The sequence below is a fragment of the Gorilla gorilla genome, chromosome 2, assembly GCF_029281585.2.
Source record: "Gorilla gorilla gorilla isolate KB3781 chromosome 2, NHGRI_mGorGor1-v2.1_pri, whole genome shotgun sequence".
NCBI classification, from domain to species: Eukaryota; Metazoa; Chordata; class Mammalia; order Primates; family Hominidae; genus Gorilla; species Gorilla gorilla.
This window is the reverse complement of record NC_086017.1, coordinates 134057694-134076217: the sequence shown is the minus strand read 5'-3', so window position 1 is coordinate 134076217 and position 18524 is coordinate 134057694. Positions and strand designations below refer to the sequence as shown.

Genomic DNA, 18524 nt, shown 5'->3' with positions numbered 1-18524 from the left:
ATAGTAGTAAGAGTAATAGCACCACGTAGTTTACTGACCGCTTAGTATGAGCTAGGCCCTTTGCTAAGTATTTTACATATTTAGTTTCATTCTCCCAATAAAGGCACACTATTATCTCCATTTTACAAATGAAAGAAAAGAAACTCAGAGAGGCTTAGTAACTTATCCAAGGTCACACACCATTAAGAAGCAAAGATAGGATGAAGTTAGTTGATTCCAAGGCCCACATTCTTTCCACAATACAATACCAACTTCCATGTAGTATAGATTAACCAATTATTCCTAATTCACCAATGTTTTTTCACTTTTTCCAAGCCACAAATCAATCTCTATTTTATTCCCTAAATTAAGAGTAATGAAACTTCAGAGTTTTGGAACCTGTATTACAGTTATCTTCTGGAAGCCCTCCCAAACACTCCACTTCATTTTGTACAACTTTACTCCTCCCTCTCTACATTCCAGCCACCCACTGGCCTTATTTCAGATCCCCAAGGATGCCAACCCACTTCCAGCCCTCCCACTTCCAAACTGAGGAACTTCATGATTTTGTCTTTCCCACTTGCAATGCTCCAATTCTGAACTGGCTAATTCCTACATATCCTTCAGTTCTTAGACTGAAAGTCCTTCCCAGAACACACAATCTAAACTGATCCCACTCCTACAGTATATCATAGCAGCTGTTAGTTTTCTTCACAACCTAACCCAATTTGTAATTGTATATTAATATATTTTTGTTGCAATGTCTCTCTCACTAATATACACACTCCATGAGAGCAGGGATGATTTCTGTATTGCTCACCATTATATTCTTAGCACTTACAATATTTTGTGTCTAGTATACCATAAGTGCTCAGTAAATAAATGAGTGCAAAGGTGGCATCATTCCTTTACTCATTTATACACTAATTTGTTGAGTATATCATGCACCGGTAATTGTACAGCTTAGTGGTATCTACACAAAGCAGCAGCTCAATAAATACTTGACTAAATGACAGAAGAGAGTAGAACTTCACTTGTCTTCTAGTTACTGTTCTCCAGAAGGCTTTATTGAGGGTTCAGGTCAGTGAGTCTTCGACATGTTCTTAAGAGAGGGATGTTCTCAAGAGCCAGGTAGAATTACTCACCTTCACAGTGAGTACCCCGAGAATGGCTATGCAGGTCTCAAAGACTTGTCTGCTCTCCCTTTATCACTGTCATTACTCACACACAGACAGACACACATACAAACACACACTCTCTCTTCTTTTCTCTACCTTGGGCACAATTTTTAAATTGCCAAGGTTTTTTCCTACTTTGCTCTAATTTCCTTTATATTGTTTAGCTCCATTCCATTTCTCGGCTTTGGTACCAATGGGGTTTGGTCTTTACTGGTACTGCTTTTCTTTTACCTGAGGAATTTATCCAATTTCATTGTATTTTTGGTTCTCCTCCCTGGCACACCCACTAGGAACTTCTTTAGGGTCAAGTATAACCTAACATGTAAGACTGGCAGAAGTCCAAATACCAGACATAGGAGATTTACCCCTTCTAATCACTTTGCTAAAAAGCTAATTCTATAATGTGTCCAAGCCATTCCACAAGTGATTCCTACGTTCAACAAAATGAATAAATGGTTTTACACATTAAACTTTTTTCTAGTATCTAATTTTACTTACAAACTGTCAAAGAAATTTTACATATCACCAATTAAACACTGACATTATTAGGACAATTCTGGCCTGTTGCACCAAACTAAATAATTAGTAATAGCAAATATCTTCCTCTCAGCAGATAGAACACCTAGCATAGGGCCAGCATTCTACTTCATAGGCTCTGATGTCAAAGATATAGTCCCTGCCTGCCAGGAGCTTACCATACCACCACTGGGGATGTGCTTATCACAGTGATTTACAAACCAAGATATATACATAAAATGTAGCATGCTAAATGACAAGGTACATAGATAGCAAATGACTTAGTATTACAAACTGATTTATGAACTGATATATTATTTGTATTACATATAACATGTAATTTTCATGCTATAATTGTGCCACTATACATAGAAACTCTGCTTATCCTTTGTAGTCACATTTGCCCAGTGAATAGCTTTCCTGGGTGCAGAAAAGTTCTTAATAGGACATACCATCTCTAATCTACTGTTAAATTTGCCAAGTATAAAAAAATGTTTTGGGCCGGGTGCGGTGGCTCACGCCTGTAATCCCAGCACTTTGGGAGGCCGAGGAGGGCAGATCATGAGGTCAGGAGATCAAGACCATCCTGGCTAACACGGTGAAACCCCGTCTCCACTAAAAAAAAAATAAAAAAATACAAAAAAAATTAGCCGGGTGTGGTGGCGGGCGCCTGTAGTCCCAGCTACTCAGGAGGCTGAGGCAGGAGAATGGCCTGAACCCAGGAAGTGGAGCTTGCAGTGAGCCAAGATCGTGCCGTCGCACTCCAGCCTGGGCGACAGAGTGAGACTCCATCTCAAAAAAAAAAAAATGTTTTGGAATAGAGCCTTCCACGTTGAATTCCATTCTCTAAAATACAGTGTTGAAATTTTAAAATATTAAATAGGGCCAGGTGCAGTGGCTCACACCTGTAATCCCAACGTTTTGGGAGGCTGAGGCAGGAGGACTACTTGAGCCCAGGAGTTCGAGACCAGCCTAGACAACAAAGTGAGATGCCATCTCTACAAAAAATTGTTTTAAATTAGCCAGGTGTGGTGATGCACACCCATAGTCACAGCTACTCAGGAGGCTGAGGCAGGAGGATCGCGTGAACCCAGGAGTTCAAGGGTGCTATGAGCTGACTGTGCCACTGCACTCCTGCCTGGGCAACAGAGCAAAACCCCATCTCTAAAAATAAAAATAAAATATTGAATAGAGGGGCTCAACATTAACAAAGTGAGCATATCTTATGAATTGTATTATCACCAAATATGTCTCATAGAAAACAAGATGAAAACAAAAGACTCTGCCACTAGTGGAACAGTAAGGAGATAAGAATGAGGGCTCAGTAACACTGAGTGTCCACTACATGTAGCATTTTACCAGGAACTTTCTATTTTCTCACTTACTCCTTTCTTACATGGCCAACTTTCAATTACTCTCCAATGGTGAAGCGCCAAATCATGAATAAATCATCCTATGAATAAAAGACCCATTTTAGCCACAAATTTTAACATCATTAAAAAGGAAAATATTTATTAATATGAAATATGCCAGATGATGGTAACTTACAACAGCAACCTAAAGGAGAATCTGAGATCATTTTAAGAAGTCAATGGTAATTACACCATGAGAGACTTGGATAAAACACAGAACAAGCAAAGTTTGCCTTTGACATCTTTATTTCCTTTTCTTCAGAGTTAATCTCCCAATTCACCCTTTCTCACTTCCCTAACACAGCCACACTCCAGAGAATGAAGATCCTGACTTTTTTAGATAACTGATCAGATAATCCCTAACTTACATATTGGGTATATTTCCCAAAGCTTATTGCACCTAGATCTCATTTTCCCACAAAAACTGTACTATAACAGTAATTAGGTTCCTAGGCCAGTTCACAAGAGCCTATTTAACATATATGGCGCTGAAAAGCTGTACATTTTGCCATAATAAGCAGGAGAAAAGGAATGTGATACTAGTAATGAGACAAAATAGGAAAATTGAATACCCAGGTTATCTCCTTCCCCCAACTGGTTTAGTAGTTATAGGTTGGTTGCATTTCCCTGCCACACCCTCTCCCTGCCAAACACCTAGTCTACAATGAGACAATGCTGTCCCATCAATTTTAGGATTCACACATACTCTGTTCCTCATTATTATCGACCAAAAAAAGAGGGGGGTGGTATTTCCCTTCATTCTCTTCCCTGGTTCATTTCTCTTTCCATAAAAAGTGAAAAGAATTGGGAGAATTAGGAACACATGCTGCCAAGAAAGGGGTTAAGGGTAAAGAGCAGCAGCCATTTTTTACCAGATAATAATGCGATGCCTGAATCCAAAAGATTGTGGTTCATATATATCATTTACTATTTTTGTGACGTTGAAGGAGCTCCTTTACATTCCTAAGTCTCATTTACCTTATCTGTAAAATAGGGTAGTGATAGCACTACCCAGCATCTACCTGCCCAGCATCCCTTCCCTCTTTCCCTTTGGGGAATTACCTTCAGTGCCATTCTGTATGGCTTTGGTAAAGCTCAAAGGGGTAAGGACATGTGATGCAGTCTTAGCCAAATAAGAGTACCTCATCCCCTCTGACTGCAATGATTAATCAGTCTAGAAATGGTCAATTATACAAGCAAAGACAATGTCTTGTTCTTGAGACATGGAGAGGAGTTGCTCAGTTGGACTGAAGTAAGCCTGGAGCTGTCTGTGTAGTGCTTTCAAGTCGTAGAGAGTATCTATCTGCAAAAGGTAAGAGACTGTAGAAATGAGAAAGATTCCTGATAACATCTGTGAAGCCAGCTCCACCACTACCCTTCAAAATACCCATTTTTCCTTAAGCTAATGTGAGTTGTGTGTCTGCCCCTGGCAATGAAAAAGAGCTCTATTTAATAGCCCTTCACAGAGCTGTTAGAAAGCTTAATGATAATGTCAGTAAAGTACCTGGCAATAGCAAGTACTCAACAATTGGGTTATAGTTTAAGTTGTTACTCTAGTAATCAGAAAATTTCCCGAAAGAGTGAAAGGGAAACACTGCTAGACACTAAAGCCAAAACGCAGGTAAGCCTAAAATAGTATTCCTGGCTGGAGGTAGCAGTGTAGGGAGAAAGTGAACCCTCAAGCAAGGAAAGAACATTAGGAGGCTCACAGCGATTATACAGCTTCAAATGAATTCACAGTGAAAGAACTAAAAAATTTTACTTCTTGCACTAAAATTCACAATAGGATATGATTGGCTTCCCAAAAGGTATTTATCTTTTCAGCATCTTACTGTTTAAATAAAGAGATTTCAAAATGTACAACTATGATTTTTAAATCTCTAAAGCCAATTGCAAAGTTTTAAAGATCTCAGATGACCCAACCTAATTTCCATATGGTTCATACTTACTTTAGCCATGTTTTTTTCTTAAGTGGTAACATAAGTTTATTCATTAAAAATTCATTACAGTCTAAGGAAAGTACCCTTCGACTTATAAAACAGATGAATTCCTTAAAATTTTATATAGAGAGAATTGGAATATCACTATAGAATGTGAGAAGAAATCACAAAACTGAATACCCCACACTACACACCATCCTGCCCAATCAACAAGGTTTCTCTGGCACTCTGAATGCTGTCATATTCCTAAAACAACCATCCCTCATTTAGTAGCTACTACGACATGCGCAAGGAACTGTGCTAGCACAAGCCATGCTCCACAGAATGTCCTTCATTGGTGAAACAGAAGTATCCACTATCATTTGAAATTCATCATTTTCCCAATACAGAGGAGAAGAAAACTAAAGGAATTTTCTCAATTTTATTTTATTTTTAAATTTTATTTATTTATTTTGAGGCAGAGTCTCACTCTGTTGCCCAGGCTGGAGTGCAGTGGCACGATCTCAGCTCACTGCAGCCTCCGCCTCCTGGGTTCAAGTGATTCTCTTGCCTCAGCCTCCTGAGTAGCTTGGATTAGAGATGTCCATCACCACACCCGGCTTTTTATTTTTTATTTTTTTTATTTTTAGTAGAGACAGGGTTTCACCATGTTTTCCAGGATGGTCTCAAACTCCTGACCTCAGGTGATCTGCCAGCCTTGGCCTCCCAAAGTGCTGGGATTACAGGCGTGAGCCACCAGACCCAGCCTAATTATCTCAATTTTAAATGTTACTCCCCTGATTTTTTTTCTTTCAAACTCTGGTCTTCCCTTGCCTATTCAACTAGAATTTAATGTGAGGTATCAACTGATTTGGCACATAATTATATACTTAGTGATTCTGAGATTCTGTAAAGAAAGAGTATCTCAATTTCTACACAAATTTGAAAACCACAATGCCAAGAGTTGAGGAATCAAAAATAGTACAAGCCATGGCAGATCAATTCCCTCAATGAGTTACAACCCTGTTATAAAGAGAGGATGGAGAAATAAAATTAAAAATAAGAAATTTTAATAAGTGATGAAAAAAGCAGTCAACCGAGTTCTACAGGTGATCTGCGAAAGAAGTGAGATCATTAGAGACATAAAATAGTAATGAGAAAGAAGGTGATTCAAAAGAAGTAGGGTTTGAAGGAAAGAAGCATTTAATATGGCTAGGAGAAAAGAGGGACAGCATGGTGGCAATTTCAGGCTGTGCTATGATGTTGCTACGGCAGACCTGTGAGTTTTATCTAGCAAACTCATAGTTGTTAGAAAAACAGTTGTGATGTGAGAATTTTAAGTCAGGTAACACACACAAATTCTCAATTTTACACATTTCAGTCTAAGCTCAATGTCATATAAGGTAACAACCTCATTAAACAGAAACTAAACCACAAGATCTCTTATCAATGATAGAAAACATATGAAATCCAGGTCCTTGTCAGGAACTAGAACTAGAACTTCTGTTTTCCAATCCTTATTGAAGGTTTGGTACAAAAAAACATGCATAGACATTTTTCTATGCATGGCTCTGAAATGCATTTATCTGAATTGTATTCTTGAACTAGACCAGATTAGACTTCTGCTGATTTATCCCACTCCTAAACTCTCATAATTATAGTTGCTGGAAGAATGTTATCCAAATGCTGTCCTCTTTATGTACTTCAGGTCTCAGTAACAGGAAAAACAACGTTTTTATCCATTGGACACTAAATCCTATGGATTACCCCCTTTGCTTTGGCCACAAGGAAACTCAGCGGTAGTATCTGCAACCTTTTTCTAACAAATGGATGGACTATCTAGTTTGCATCTCCAGAAGGAAATGTTACCTCAGTTTATTATTCTCCTATCTCTATTTTCCTTCTTCTGACTCCCTTACTTGGCCCCTTGAATTTTTTTTTTTCCTAAATTGCCTCAAATCCTTTGTGTGGAATAAGCTGGAGTACAACTAACTAAAACTAAATGATACAAAATCTAGAATTTTCAGTTAAATAGAATGAAGGGATGTTAAAACGTTACATTTTACTTTACTTTTAAGAAAAGTCAAAATAAATTTTTTTAATTCTAAAAAAGAGAGTCAAAAGAAAAAAAATTGCAAAAGTTTAAGTCCAGCACACCTACCAGAATTAATATACATTCAAGCCAATCTCCTATAACTTTGATATTTGTTTATACCACTATACATTCACAAATAAAACTCAGAATAATGACCCAGGACACTAACAGAGCCTATTAAATAAAATATTGAAATATTTCAAGTTTTTCCTCTAAAAAAATAGAAGTAGGTTGAGACATCATTTTACATATATTTTAATCACCATAATCACAATATTTTCTAATTAAACCCTCAGAAACCCCAATTAAATATAACATCTTACCATTATCCAGGTGATCTAAGAAATTGTGGACATTCTCCAAGGTTCTAACCTGGGCCCTCTCTCTAAACCCAGTAGGCACTTCTCCCCTCACAATATCAACCACATCTACGTGAATGATTCCAAAATCTCTATCCCATCTCCACTGAACTACCTTGTCAAAACCTCAATTTATTTATTTATATATATTTTTTGAGACAGGGTCTTGCTCTGCCACCCTGGAATGCAGGGGTGAGATCATGGCTCACTGCAGCCTCAACCTCCTAGGCTCAAGCGATCCTCCCACGTATGTCACCACAGTAGCTGGACTATGTCACGCCTGGCTAATTTTTTAGTTTTTTGTAGAGACAGGGTCTCCCCATGTTGCCCATGCTGATCTCAAACTCCTGGGCTCAAGTGATCTGCCTGCCTCGGCCTTTCAAAGTGCTCAGATTACAGGTGTGAGCCACTGTGCTTGGCCTAAAACCTCAAGTTAAATAATTAAAGTGGGCCAGGTGCAGTGGCTCATGTCTGTAATCCCAGTACTTTGGGAGGTCAAGCAGGAGGATCACTTGAGCCCAGGTGTTTGAGGTCAACCTAGGCAACATGGTGAGACCTCATCCCTACTAAAAATAAAAAAATTAGCTGGGTGTGGTGGTGTGCACCTGTAGTCCCAGCTACTCAAGAGGCTGAAGTGGGAGGATCGCTTGAGTCCAAGAGGCTGAGGCTCAGTGAGCTGTCATCATGCCACTGCATTCCAGCCTAGGTAACAGAGCAAGCCCCAGTGTCTTAAAAAAATGATCAAAATGGAGCTTCATTATCTTTCTCTTCTGCCTCACACCTCATAAACAGTCTGTTCCAAAGATCTCATTTCTGGCAATGACACCAACATTCTGTCCAATTCCAAGGCTTCAGTCATCTTTGCCCCTTCCTTCTTTTCATCTCTGGTATTCCATCCTATCCAGCTTGGTCACTTCTTTTGAAGTGATCCAACTTCAAAGTGATCCCCAATCAAACTATTTCTCATTATCATTCTAGTTCTTTTGGTGTTCTAATTTTCATTTGCACGTTTATTTTCTTACTTCAGGCCCTAATAAGTTGGCCTCTCTGCCTTATCTCTCTCCTCTTGGACTGTCCACTCACCCTAAGTTCCACTGTCTCAGGATTGTTTTTATCAAGTCACTTCCCTTGAACCTGCAGCACAGCTTCCTATAACATATTACATCAAAGTCACATCCTTCAATCTGAACTTTCAGGGCAATCCAGGATCTGGCCCCACAATGATTATCACGCATGTCTCACAACTATCCATAAATCACCATCCACTGACCCAGGATAAGCATGTTAATACACCTACCATGCTAAGTCACGTTCTTTGCTTATTCTGCCTCTCCTCCGTACACCTGGAATGCCCTCCTCCCTGCCTTAGCCAACTCTTATTAATTCTTCAGGACATGGCTCATGTCTCATCTCAACAACGAAGCCCTCTGCTTATTATATCCTATATGGACTGTGTTTTTACCTTATTTCCTTCTGTATGCATAATCAATATCCAGCTTGATATCAGACGTTAATTGTTCTCTAATTGTTTCACGTCTAAGCTTTCCAAGGTGGTCTCATCCATTCCCATGGTTTTAATCACAAACTGTAAGCTGACTTCCAAATCTAAATGTCTATACTTGTCCTCTTCACTAAGCTTCAGACTCATATATCCAGCTGCTTACCTAGCAGTGCCCCTTGGATGTCTAATGGGCATCTCAGATTTAACATGTCCAAACAGAACTCTTACTTTTTACCAATAAGACGCACTTATCCTCTCCTTTCTTGCTCATTTCAGCTACATTATTCATCCAGTTCCTCAGGCCAAAAAACTACAGGTGATTATTCTTCTTTTATCTTCACATCCCATTTCAATCCAGTAGGAAGATTTGCTGGTATTAATCCCAAAATATAGCCCCAATCTAACTACTTCTATTCATTACCACCCTAGCTCGTTACAATCAGCACCTCCACCTGAACTTCTCTGAGTCCTCCATCTGACCTCTCTGCTTCCACTTTCTCCTTTACTCTTCACAGTGCAGGCAGAATGATCTACTCTAAGCCAAATGAAATCATGTAACTCTACAGCTTAAAACTACCCAATGGCTTCCTACTGCATTAGACTAAACAGACTAATAGACTCCAAACTCACTACATAACTTGCTCCATTCCTACCTTTCTGGCCTCACTTTCTGCAACTCTACTAATTGTCCATAATTCTTCAGGATCACTGGTTTTCTTTCTGTCTCTTGGCATGTAAAAAAGGGCTTCTCCACTGGCTGTTACCTCTGCCTTGCTCTTCATCCACAGCATCCTTCATATAATTACCTCCTCTCTCTCATCTTTTAGGTCTCTGCTCAAATGTCACCCTCTCAGAGAGTCTCTTGACCACAATAAATAGTCACTCTCTATCCCATTGCCCAGTTTTACTTGATTTGTATATGACTCCGTGATAAGTGCTACCCCCTCCCACTAGATGTAAGCTGCTTCAGTTCTTTGAGGGCAGATATCAGGTAAAAATTTTTTATTTCCAATTATAGTTTGCTTACTACAACCCTAGGTATGTAAGAATGCAAATAAATATTTAGTGATCAACTTAAAAGAGGAATATCTATGATCTGCACAACTATAAAATTTCCCAGAGCCAGATACAAAGAAACTACAAAAAGGCTGCTGCTGACATGATGACTATTTAGTATAAGTTCAGAACAATATGATGCTCGACTTGAACAGGTTTTCCTAATCACTCCTTTCTATTGCAACCACTTAAACTTCATTAAAATGACAACTACTGGGCAAATGAGTCAAATGAAGCAAACTGAAGTCTTACTTAATGTTATAATGTCCAGTTTTCAGTGTACATCTATCAGGAAGTTGAGCAAGTTTCCTCGAAAGCATTTTAAAATACTTTCTGCACTCCTGCATTCCTGTGCTTTGTTCATAATCAGTAGAAGCAGAAAGTGGCAGTCCATCTCTGACACGAATGACTGAGGCAGATAAAATCATAGACATTTCAACCAACAGAGAAGACCTAAAACAAAATGAACAATTTGGGTTACATAAAAATTAAAGCCAAACTCGATAAGCATATGTAAAAATGTTCAACTTACTAGTAATATAAGAATAGTAATTAAAATGGCCAGGTGTGGTGGCTCACACCTGTAATCCCAGCACTTCGGGTGGCTGAGGAGGGCGGATCACAAGATCAGGAGTTTGAGACCAGCCTGGCCAACATGATGAAACCCCTTCTCTACTAAAAATACAAAAATTAGCCGGGCGTGGTGGTGCACACCTGTAATCCCAGCTACTCAGGAGGCCGAGGCAGGAGAATTGCTTGAACCCAGGAGGCAGAGGTTGCAGTGAGCCGAAATCGCGTCACTGAGCTCCAGCCTGGGCGACAGAGTGAGACTCCGTCTCAGGAGGAAAAAAAAAAACAAAAAACTAATTAAAACAACATACTATGCTTCACTTAACATATAGCTTTTGTTTTTTTTTTGTTTTTTTTTTTTTTTTTGAGACAGCATCTTGCTCTGTCACCCAGGCTGGAGTGCAGTGGCGCCATCTTGGCTGACTGCAACATCCCCCATCCAGGGTTCAAGCAATTCTCATGCCTCAGCCTGGGTTCCCATGCCACAGCATAGGATGTGGCTGGGACTATAGGCGCCTGCCACAGTGCTGGGATTACAGGCATGAGCCACTGCACCCAGCCACATTAGCTTTTTAAAAAATAATACTTCTGTCTGGCATTCTCATAAGTACAGATGGAAGTAACAACTGGTACAAACAGTTCTCAAAATGATTTGGCAATTTCAACAAGAGTCTGAAGGCATACCTTTTAACCTCAATAAATTTAAATATATACCTGTCTTGAGAAAAATAATCAGAAATCCAGGCAAAATTTTAAACAGACATTCTTCCACTCAAATAACTGAAAGCAATCTAAATATCCTATAAAATGGTGATGGTTAAGTAAATTATAGTATATTCATATAACAGAATATAATGCAGCAACTAAAAGTTATGTTTGTGGAGAAAGTTTAATAATGTGGTAAAATGCTTACATGTTAAGGAGAAAAAAGTAGGATAAAAATTGCAAATGTTTTACACAAACATAAGGATAAAGAGACGAAGATAAAGAGAAGGAAAAGGGATTGAAAAGCGGATGCAGAAAAAGATGCCAAATTAAGAATATGCTCACCTCTAAGAAATGGTATTATTGGTAATTATTATTTTATAATTTCCTAAATGTTCTCAATATTCACAGTAGACATATACTACTTTTATAATCAGAAAAAAATTATTTAAAATAAATCCTAAAGCTAAAGGAATATTGGTTTTAATGTTCTCAATCTTTTTACCAGAAAGTAAATCTTAATGGCCTATTTTATTGGATTCTCTTCTTGCTTTACAAAAACAGATGAAAGGACTTCACAGGCCTGAGTCTGAAGGAACTCAGGTCAACAGTCACTCAACCTTTCATAAAATACACAGTGGCTCTCAAACTTTAGCTTGCATAAGAAGTTGAAAGTTTAGCTAAAAATGCAGATTTCTGAGCTCTGCCCTCAAAATTCTGAACCACTGACTGTGGGATAGGGCTTGACAATTTGCTTATTGTCTAAGGCCCATACTTTTTAAAACATTAAATTAAAACATGTTCACTCTCTAAGATTAAGTGATAACTCTTCTCTGTCAGGCCATCAAAGCACAATGTCACTAAAGGCTTCCTCACTAGTGGTGAGGCAACTGGTGAAAATTCAAAAATCTGATAAAAATCTCACAGGCATTTTTCCAAACATATTGTATCTTAGAGACTAAATTAATCCTTACCTGCCCACTTAATCTAGGTCAATATTATCTCATTCCAAAAAAGGAAAAAATGAGTTAGTAATATATATTAAAAAAAATACCACAGAAAACCAGTTGTTACAAAGCTTGTAAATCAGGAGCTGATAGTTTTCACTGCTGTGTGAAGTCAAAATCTGACTTCCCATTCATGGTGATAACTGATCTGACAATAAAAATTAACCCAACTAATAAAGCTAATGCATTAAGTTCACTATCCCTTTTTCCTCTTTTCATGAGGAAAAAGGAGAAATCTCTAGGTGTTACTGTGTCATTACCCTTTAATATTTTTCTCCTTCAGAGACAGGGTCTCGCTGTGTCACCCAGACGAGTGCAGTGGTGCGATCTCAGTTCACTGCAACCTCCACCTCCCAGATTCAAGCAATTCTCATGCCTCAGCCTCGCGAGTAGCTAGGATTACAGGCATGCGCCACAACACCCAGCTAATTTTTGTATTTTTAGTAGAGATGAGGTTTCGCCATGTTGGCCAGGCTGGTCTCAAACTCCCGGCCTGAAGTGATCTGTCCACCTCAGCCTCCCAAAGTACTGGGATTACAGGCATGAGCTACCATGCCCAACCCCTCCATTCATTTAAAGAGAAAAATATCCAGAAGCAAATTAGTCTTTTTACTACAGTGGAGTCTTCAAACTGAAGTCCCAGTGTGACATATCCCAATTGGTGTTTTTTTCCATTCATCTAGTTTTTTCTCTCCTAAAAGCAGTAGCATGAAAAAGCTGGGATCCCTGAAGAGATATCTATACTATAAACTCCTCTTTAATCTTTTTTACCATGTTTTACTTAATTATTAAATAACAATTGTAACATTTAGCCTAAGTGTAAGAAAGTAGGAAAATGTCTTACTTTATACCCTTAAGCGTTTATTATTTAACTATAAAACTGTTGTCTTTCCAGAAGTACACTGCAACACAATAACCATTCTGGGAATTAATTTGAGGGTGAGTTGTAACTTACAGTTCTAAATACCCACATTTTAGTATTTAAAAGCAGATTGGGTTGGGTGCCATGGCTTATACCCATAATCCCAACACTGCTTGAGGCCAGGAGTTCAAGACCAACCTAGACAACATGGTGAGGCTCTGTCTCTATAAAAAAATTTAAAAATCAGCTGGGCATGGTGGCACACGCCTATAGTACTTGCTTTGGGGAGGCTGAAGCAGGCCCAGGAGTTCAAGGCAATGGTGAGCTATGATTGTGCCACCGCACTCCAACCTGGGTGATGAAAGAGATCCTGTCTCAAAAAGTAATATAAAAGTAGACTGTATTATTTTATGTCTGGCCTCTCTAGGATCCTAATAGAAATATTATGAATAGACTTTATTAATAGGTTGCCAAATTTCATGTAGTCTTCAAAGTTATTCTTTAGTGACTTGGAGGACAGATCAATAAATATATGATCCATACTTTCTAAAACACATACTGTAAAAAGAATACAATTTGTAAGTTCCATTCGTTTACCAAACATTTACTGAATATCTAATGTGTCCCATGAATTATGCCAGATAGCAGGAATGAAGAGTCCTACCATCAAGAAACATCACTCCTCAATTAGAGAAACTCAGATGAAAAGAGCAAACAATGCAGGTGTGTTGCCCACCACTTCACTAACTGGAAAACTAAAGTTGGACAAACTTACATTTCAAATACTCCTTTTTTTGTTGTTTTTTTGTTTTGTTTTGTTTTGAGACAGGGTCTCAGTCTGTTGCCCAGGCTGGAGTGCAATGGCTCACTGCAACCTCTGCCTCCCGGGTTCAAGCGATTCCCCTGCCTCATCCTGCCAAGTAGCTGGGATTACAGGTGCCCGCCACTATGCCTGGCTAATTTTTGTATTTTTAGTAGAGATTGGGCTTAACTGTGTTGGCCAGGCTGGTCTCAAATTCTGACCTCAAGTGATCCACCTGCGTCGGCCTCCCAAAGTGCTGGGATTACAGGTGTGAGCCACTGCGCCCAGCCTCAAATTTTCCTAATATGTACTTTAGCCTTTAACCAAAAGCAGAACACAGCAGTTACATTCCCTGTCAAAATTATTACAAGGTTGTCAGAGAATGGTTTCTACTCATCCATAGATAAGATTTTTCTCAGGGAAAAAATTAAACCTCTTTCTACCACAGTAATTTGATTCAGCATCCAAAGCACTTGAATTTAAGCCTGAAAAACGGGGATGAATGTCCAATGATCAACATCAGGCTTAACTAATTTGTAGACAGATTCCAATCACCTTAGGCTAAGCTGTCTCTCCATCAATTCAATAAACATACCCCTACTTTTTTTCTTTTTACCACTGATTCATAATATAGTTTGCTGTTTTTTTTAAACTAATCTTATCTGGACTGTGCTAGCAGAAAAGGAAATCTGTCCATGTCAGGCCTAAGCTAGGTTAAAGTATCTTTAAGGTCTTAAGGAGGGTTGTGGTTGGGAAAATCCCAAGGAAGAACCAGTGGAACTGTGGAAAGCAAGAGATTACAACAATTGCATGGGAAGATTTAGGAGTTTTTAGCTTATCATGGCCATAGATAAATGTTCAGGGCACTGGGCCATTTCTCCTCACCTTTAATACAGAGAAAATATTACACCTGCCTTTGTACAGCAGCAGTTAACTCATAGGGAACCTGAATAGTGGCTATTTTTTCCTCTCCCCATCAGCAACTGTTGGAGGAAAAAGCACAAGCTAGAATCTAGGTAAATCTGGGTAAACTTTTATGTAAAGGCTGAGGAAAATAAATTCCCACAATGCCAAACTACTATAGTAGTGGTTAGCAAGCTCCTGGACCCAAGATAACAAGACACCCCTCTTCTTCAGAACCTTGTAGGGGTAATGACTACGGGCTCAATGTCTCAGGAAGTTATCTCTCAAAAGGTAATAAACAAAGCCCAACATATAAGTGGATTTTGTATTATACGTTCTAACCAAATGCTTTCACAAATGCCACTTTTAAGATAAAAACATTTTATACTGGGGGCAAAAGCACTCATATTTATTTTAGTTCATAACTTCCCAGTCTTCAGTCATCCAAGTACCACTTTCAGAATTATCTTCATCCACCTGTACTATTTACCTAATATTGGTCTTTGAACTGACTTACTTTTCTTGTCCTTTATTTTTTAGCAATAATATCTGTGAAATCAGTTTTGAGATGTTAAGTTTTTCTCCTAACTTAAATGAACTTGTTTCATTCAAATATGTATGTGTGTGAAAATTTGGGGAGAATTTTTTAATGTTCATTTGCTTATCAAATTATCTTGCATATGTGACAGTACCAAAGTTTGGGAAACAATACCAATATGGTACATATTATTTTATTAAAAGTGCTCGCTGAGGGTGGGGGATAGATTGGGTGATAAAGAGGATGCAATTTCCGCCATTTTGCCTATGCCTTCTACCTCACTAGCAGTGTTTGACATTCCTATTATGGGTGCTTGCACTGCACAGTATGTATAAGACCTCAGGCTTCACAACAGATTTTACCCACATCTAGGACAGGGCCCCCAATACATGCTCAAATGTGTCAATCCCAACATTTTTATAGTGCCACATAGTTCACAGTTGGGTAGGTAAAACCACCATTTTACAGATGAGGAAACTAAGGCTCACTTTCTCAATGTCACACTGCTAGTATATAGTAGAACTGGTACTTCGGTCTAAGTTTCTAGTATCTCTACATCACTATGCTTCATCAGTCTCCCAAAACCAACAAGACGCAAGAAACCAGGGATATAGAAACTAGCTATTCACTTGCTGCCTGGTTTCTAATCCTGGCTCCACCATCTACCAGCCATGTAAATTTGGGCAAGCTTTGCCTTTCTATATCTCAATTTCCACATCTATATATTGTGGCTACTAATAGCATCTATCTCATAGGCTTGTTTTAAAGATGAGAATAGTATCTATCTCATAGGATCATGTAAAGTGCCTGAAACATTGCCTTGTAACATGCTAAAAGCACTACATTAAATATTTGCTATATTATTTATTGATTACTCTCCATGGACCACGCACTTTATACACATTACCTCATTTAAGCCTTCCAAAAACCTGTGAGATAAGTATTATTAGTTCCATTTTACCTTTGAGGAAATTCAAGCCCAGAAAGCTTGAGGAATTTTTTTTAATCCCTAAACGAGTAGGTGACAAAGTAGGGATTTAAACTCAGGCCCAATTCTAGCAACTCTGTGAGACACTCAAGGAAGGTCACAGGCACCCCTGTGATAGGACCTAGGCCTCTTTCATATACCAACATAAGATATACTTCGATTTTAACCAGTTGCACGCAAAAAAAAAAAAAAAAAAAAAAAAAAAGGCACTAAACAGATGTGATGGTTTTCAACATAGGAAATACCCGAATGTCCCATTACTTTAGGATATGGTCACAGGTGTCAGAGTCAAATACTGAATGAACCTTAATATATCAGAAATTGTAGGTACCGTTTAAGGCATTGCCTGATTCCTTACAATCTTAGCATGTAAGCAAATATCAGTAACATGGAAAGTGATTCAGAGTTTGAAAAGTGGCTGTTCCCCTGACTGAAGATCCCAACATCTCCAGTCTGGTGGCTGATACTTTTGCTCTGGGCTAGGCTTTGCCTTGGCTGAATAGGCATAGGAGGGACTGGTTCTCAAGCTCGCCCCCTGCCCCAGGTGGATGATCCAGGAAACTAAGCAGCAGGGAAAAATTATCTTAAGCTGTCTTCACTGGCAGAGAGATTCAAGCCAGCTGGGGCTTGTCCTTTTCTTTCGGAAGCCTCCTCCACTTGCCGAGCCAATTGCTCAGGTCTCCCTTCTGCCACATCGTTCCCAAAGTGACTCTTGAGACAGGGTCTCAAGAGATTTCCGTGAGCCAACGCGGGCAAATATCTGGGCTCAGTGCTCACTCCATCCCCACAAGACGTAAAGTAAGACACTGGTGCAAGTCCCATTCTGCCTAAAAGAAATAGGAAATGCCACCTCAAGCTCTCATGGGCCACCTACACAGGTAGATCACCGTGTTTCTGACACCTGGGCGCCAGGGAATCCCCACCACCATGCTGACGGCCAAGTGCGACTGTCCCTCCCCTTCAGACACTCCTTTCCCGGCTGCCCAACACCCGAGGCGGCTCAGACGAGGCGCAACCGCCGCCCGCCTGGCCCCAGAGAACCCTCAAGTCGAAGGGGACGGGGTCCCCGCTTGCCCGTCCCTCCAGAGCTCCGCGGCCCCGACTCCCACCCCAAAGGCACGGACTTGGCTCCTGCCCGTGGGGTAGGTCTTCAGTCCCGAGGGCGAAGGCCGAGGCTGTGGCGAGAGGCAGGGAGAGGGAGGGGAGAGGCCGGCAGGGATTCGAACGACCCCTAAGAAAGGAAGAAGAAGACTGGGAGGGGCCGGGGAGTACCTGTCGAGACGGGACCCGCCGCTCCGAGTGACGCGCCCCGCAGTGCATTGTGGGGCCTGGGAGGGACCTTTCGGCTGGGCTGCGGCGCGTCCAACGTGGCTCGCGCCCGCGGAATCAAACCACGCCCCCATTCCCTCGGCTCGCCCAGGCCAATCGGGTTCTGCAGGAAGGACACAACAACCCGCCAGCTCCCGGGGCCCTCCTTAGTCCCACCCGCTCCAGGAGAGATTGGCAGCTTCTCTCGCACCTGCGCCAGAAAAGTACAGAATCCTCTGATGACAGAACTACGTTGACTTCAGAAATAGGGCCAATCTCTTCCGCTCGCCGCCCTGTTTCTGCAGGCATTTTGTTTCTCACACGCGGCCCTACAGCAGACACTTATAAAGGGGACAGGGAGAAAAGTCCCCTCTGGGTGAGCAAGGAGAAGACCTGGCCCCGTCTATTCCCACACACAAGAAGGAAACTAACCATGACAGAGAAGTGCCAGATGCTGACCCTGCGACCCCTTCCAGCCTTCGCATCGGTCATGCATTATTAAACAGGCATTTCCTGACTGTTTACCATGTGCCAAGCACCGTGTTAAGCACGGGGTTACAGGAGTGGACATAACACTTAATGGAATTTAAGGAGTAATCGGAGCAAGAGATTAAAGCATAAATAGTTACAGAATTATAAATTGTCAGTATTGGGAGGGAAAATTAGTGGGTGCAATGATCCATTAATTTTGGACTATCAGGGAAGAGACTTCTGAATAAGTGCCTTTTAAGCGGCAGGCATATTAAAGAGCCTTAGAGAATGTTCCCCGCCAAGGAAATATTGTGTGAGGTTGTCGGGGCATGAAAGAACTTCCTGTGCTCTAGGA

General features: G+C 40.2%; 1 protein-coding gene across 6 annotated transcripts in view; it reads right to left on the bottom strand.

Annotated features, from left to right (window-relative positions):
- Positions 1-17786, bottom strand: part of SEC22A (SEC22 homolog A, vesicle trafficking protein) — an 87991-nt gene extending 70205 nt beyond the window's left edge. For 4 of the 6 annotated variants that reach the window (XM_063704111.1, XM_063704110.1, XM_055383820.2 and 1 more), the window contains exons 1-2: positions 17663-17715; positions 10268-10468 (exon numbers count right to left, since the gene is read on the bottom strand). In XM_063704111.1, the coding sequence (XP_063560181.1) occupies positions 10268-10449 (182 nt within the window). In that variant the 5' untranslated portion in view covers positions 10450-10468; positions 17663-17715. Of the gene's footprint in view, positions 1-10267; positions 10469-17499; positions 17519-17662 lie in introns of those variants that run through there. The other 2 variants (XM_004036190.5, XM_019024311.4) reach the window with 2 other exon arrangements.
- Between the last annotated feature and the right edge of the window lie 738 nt (positions 17787-18524).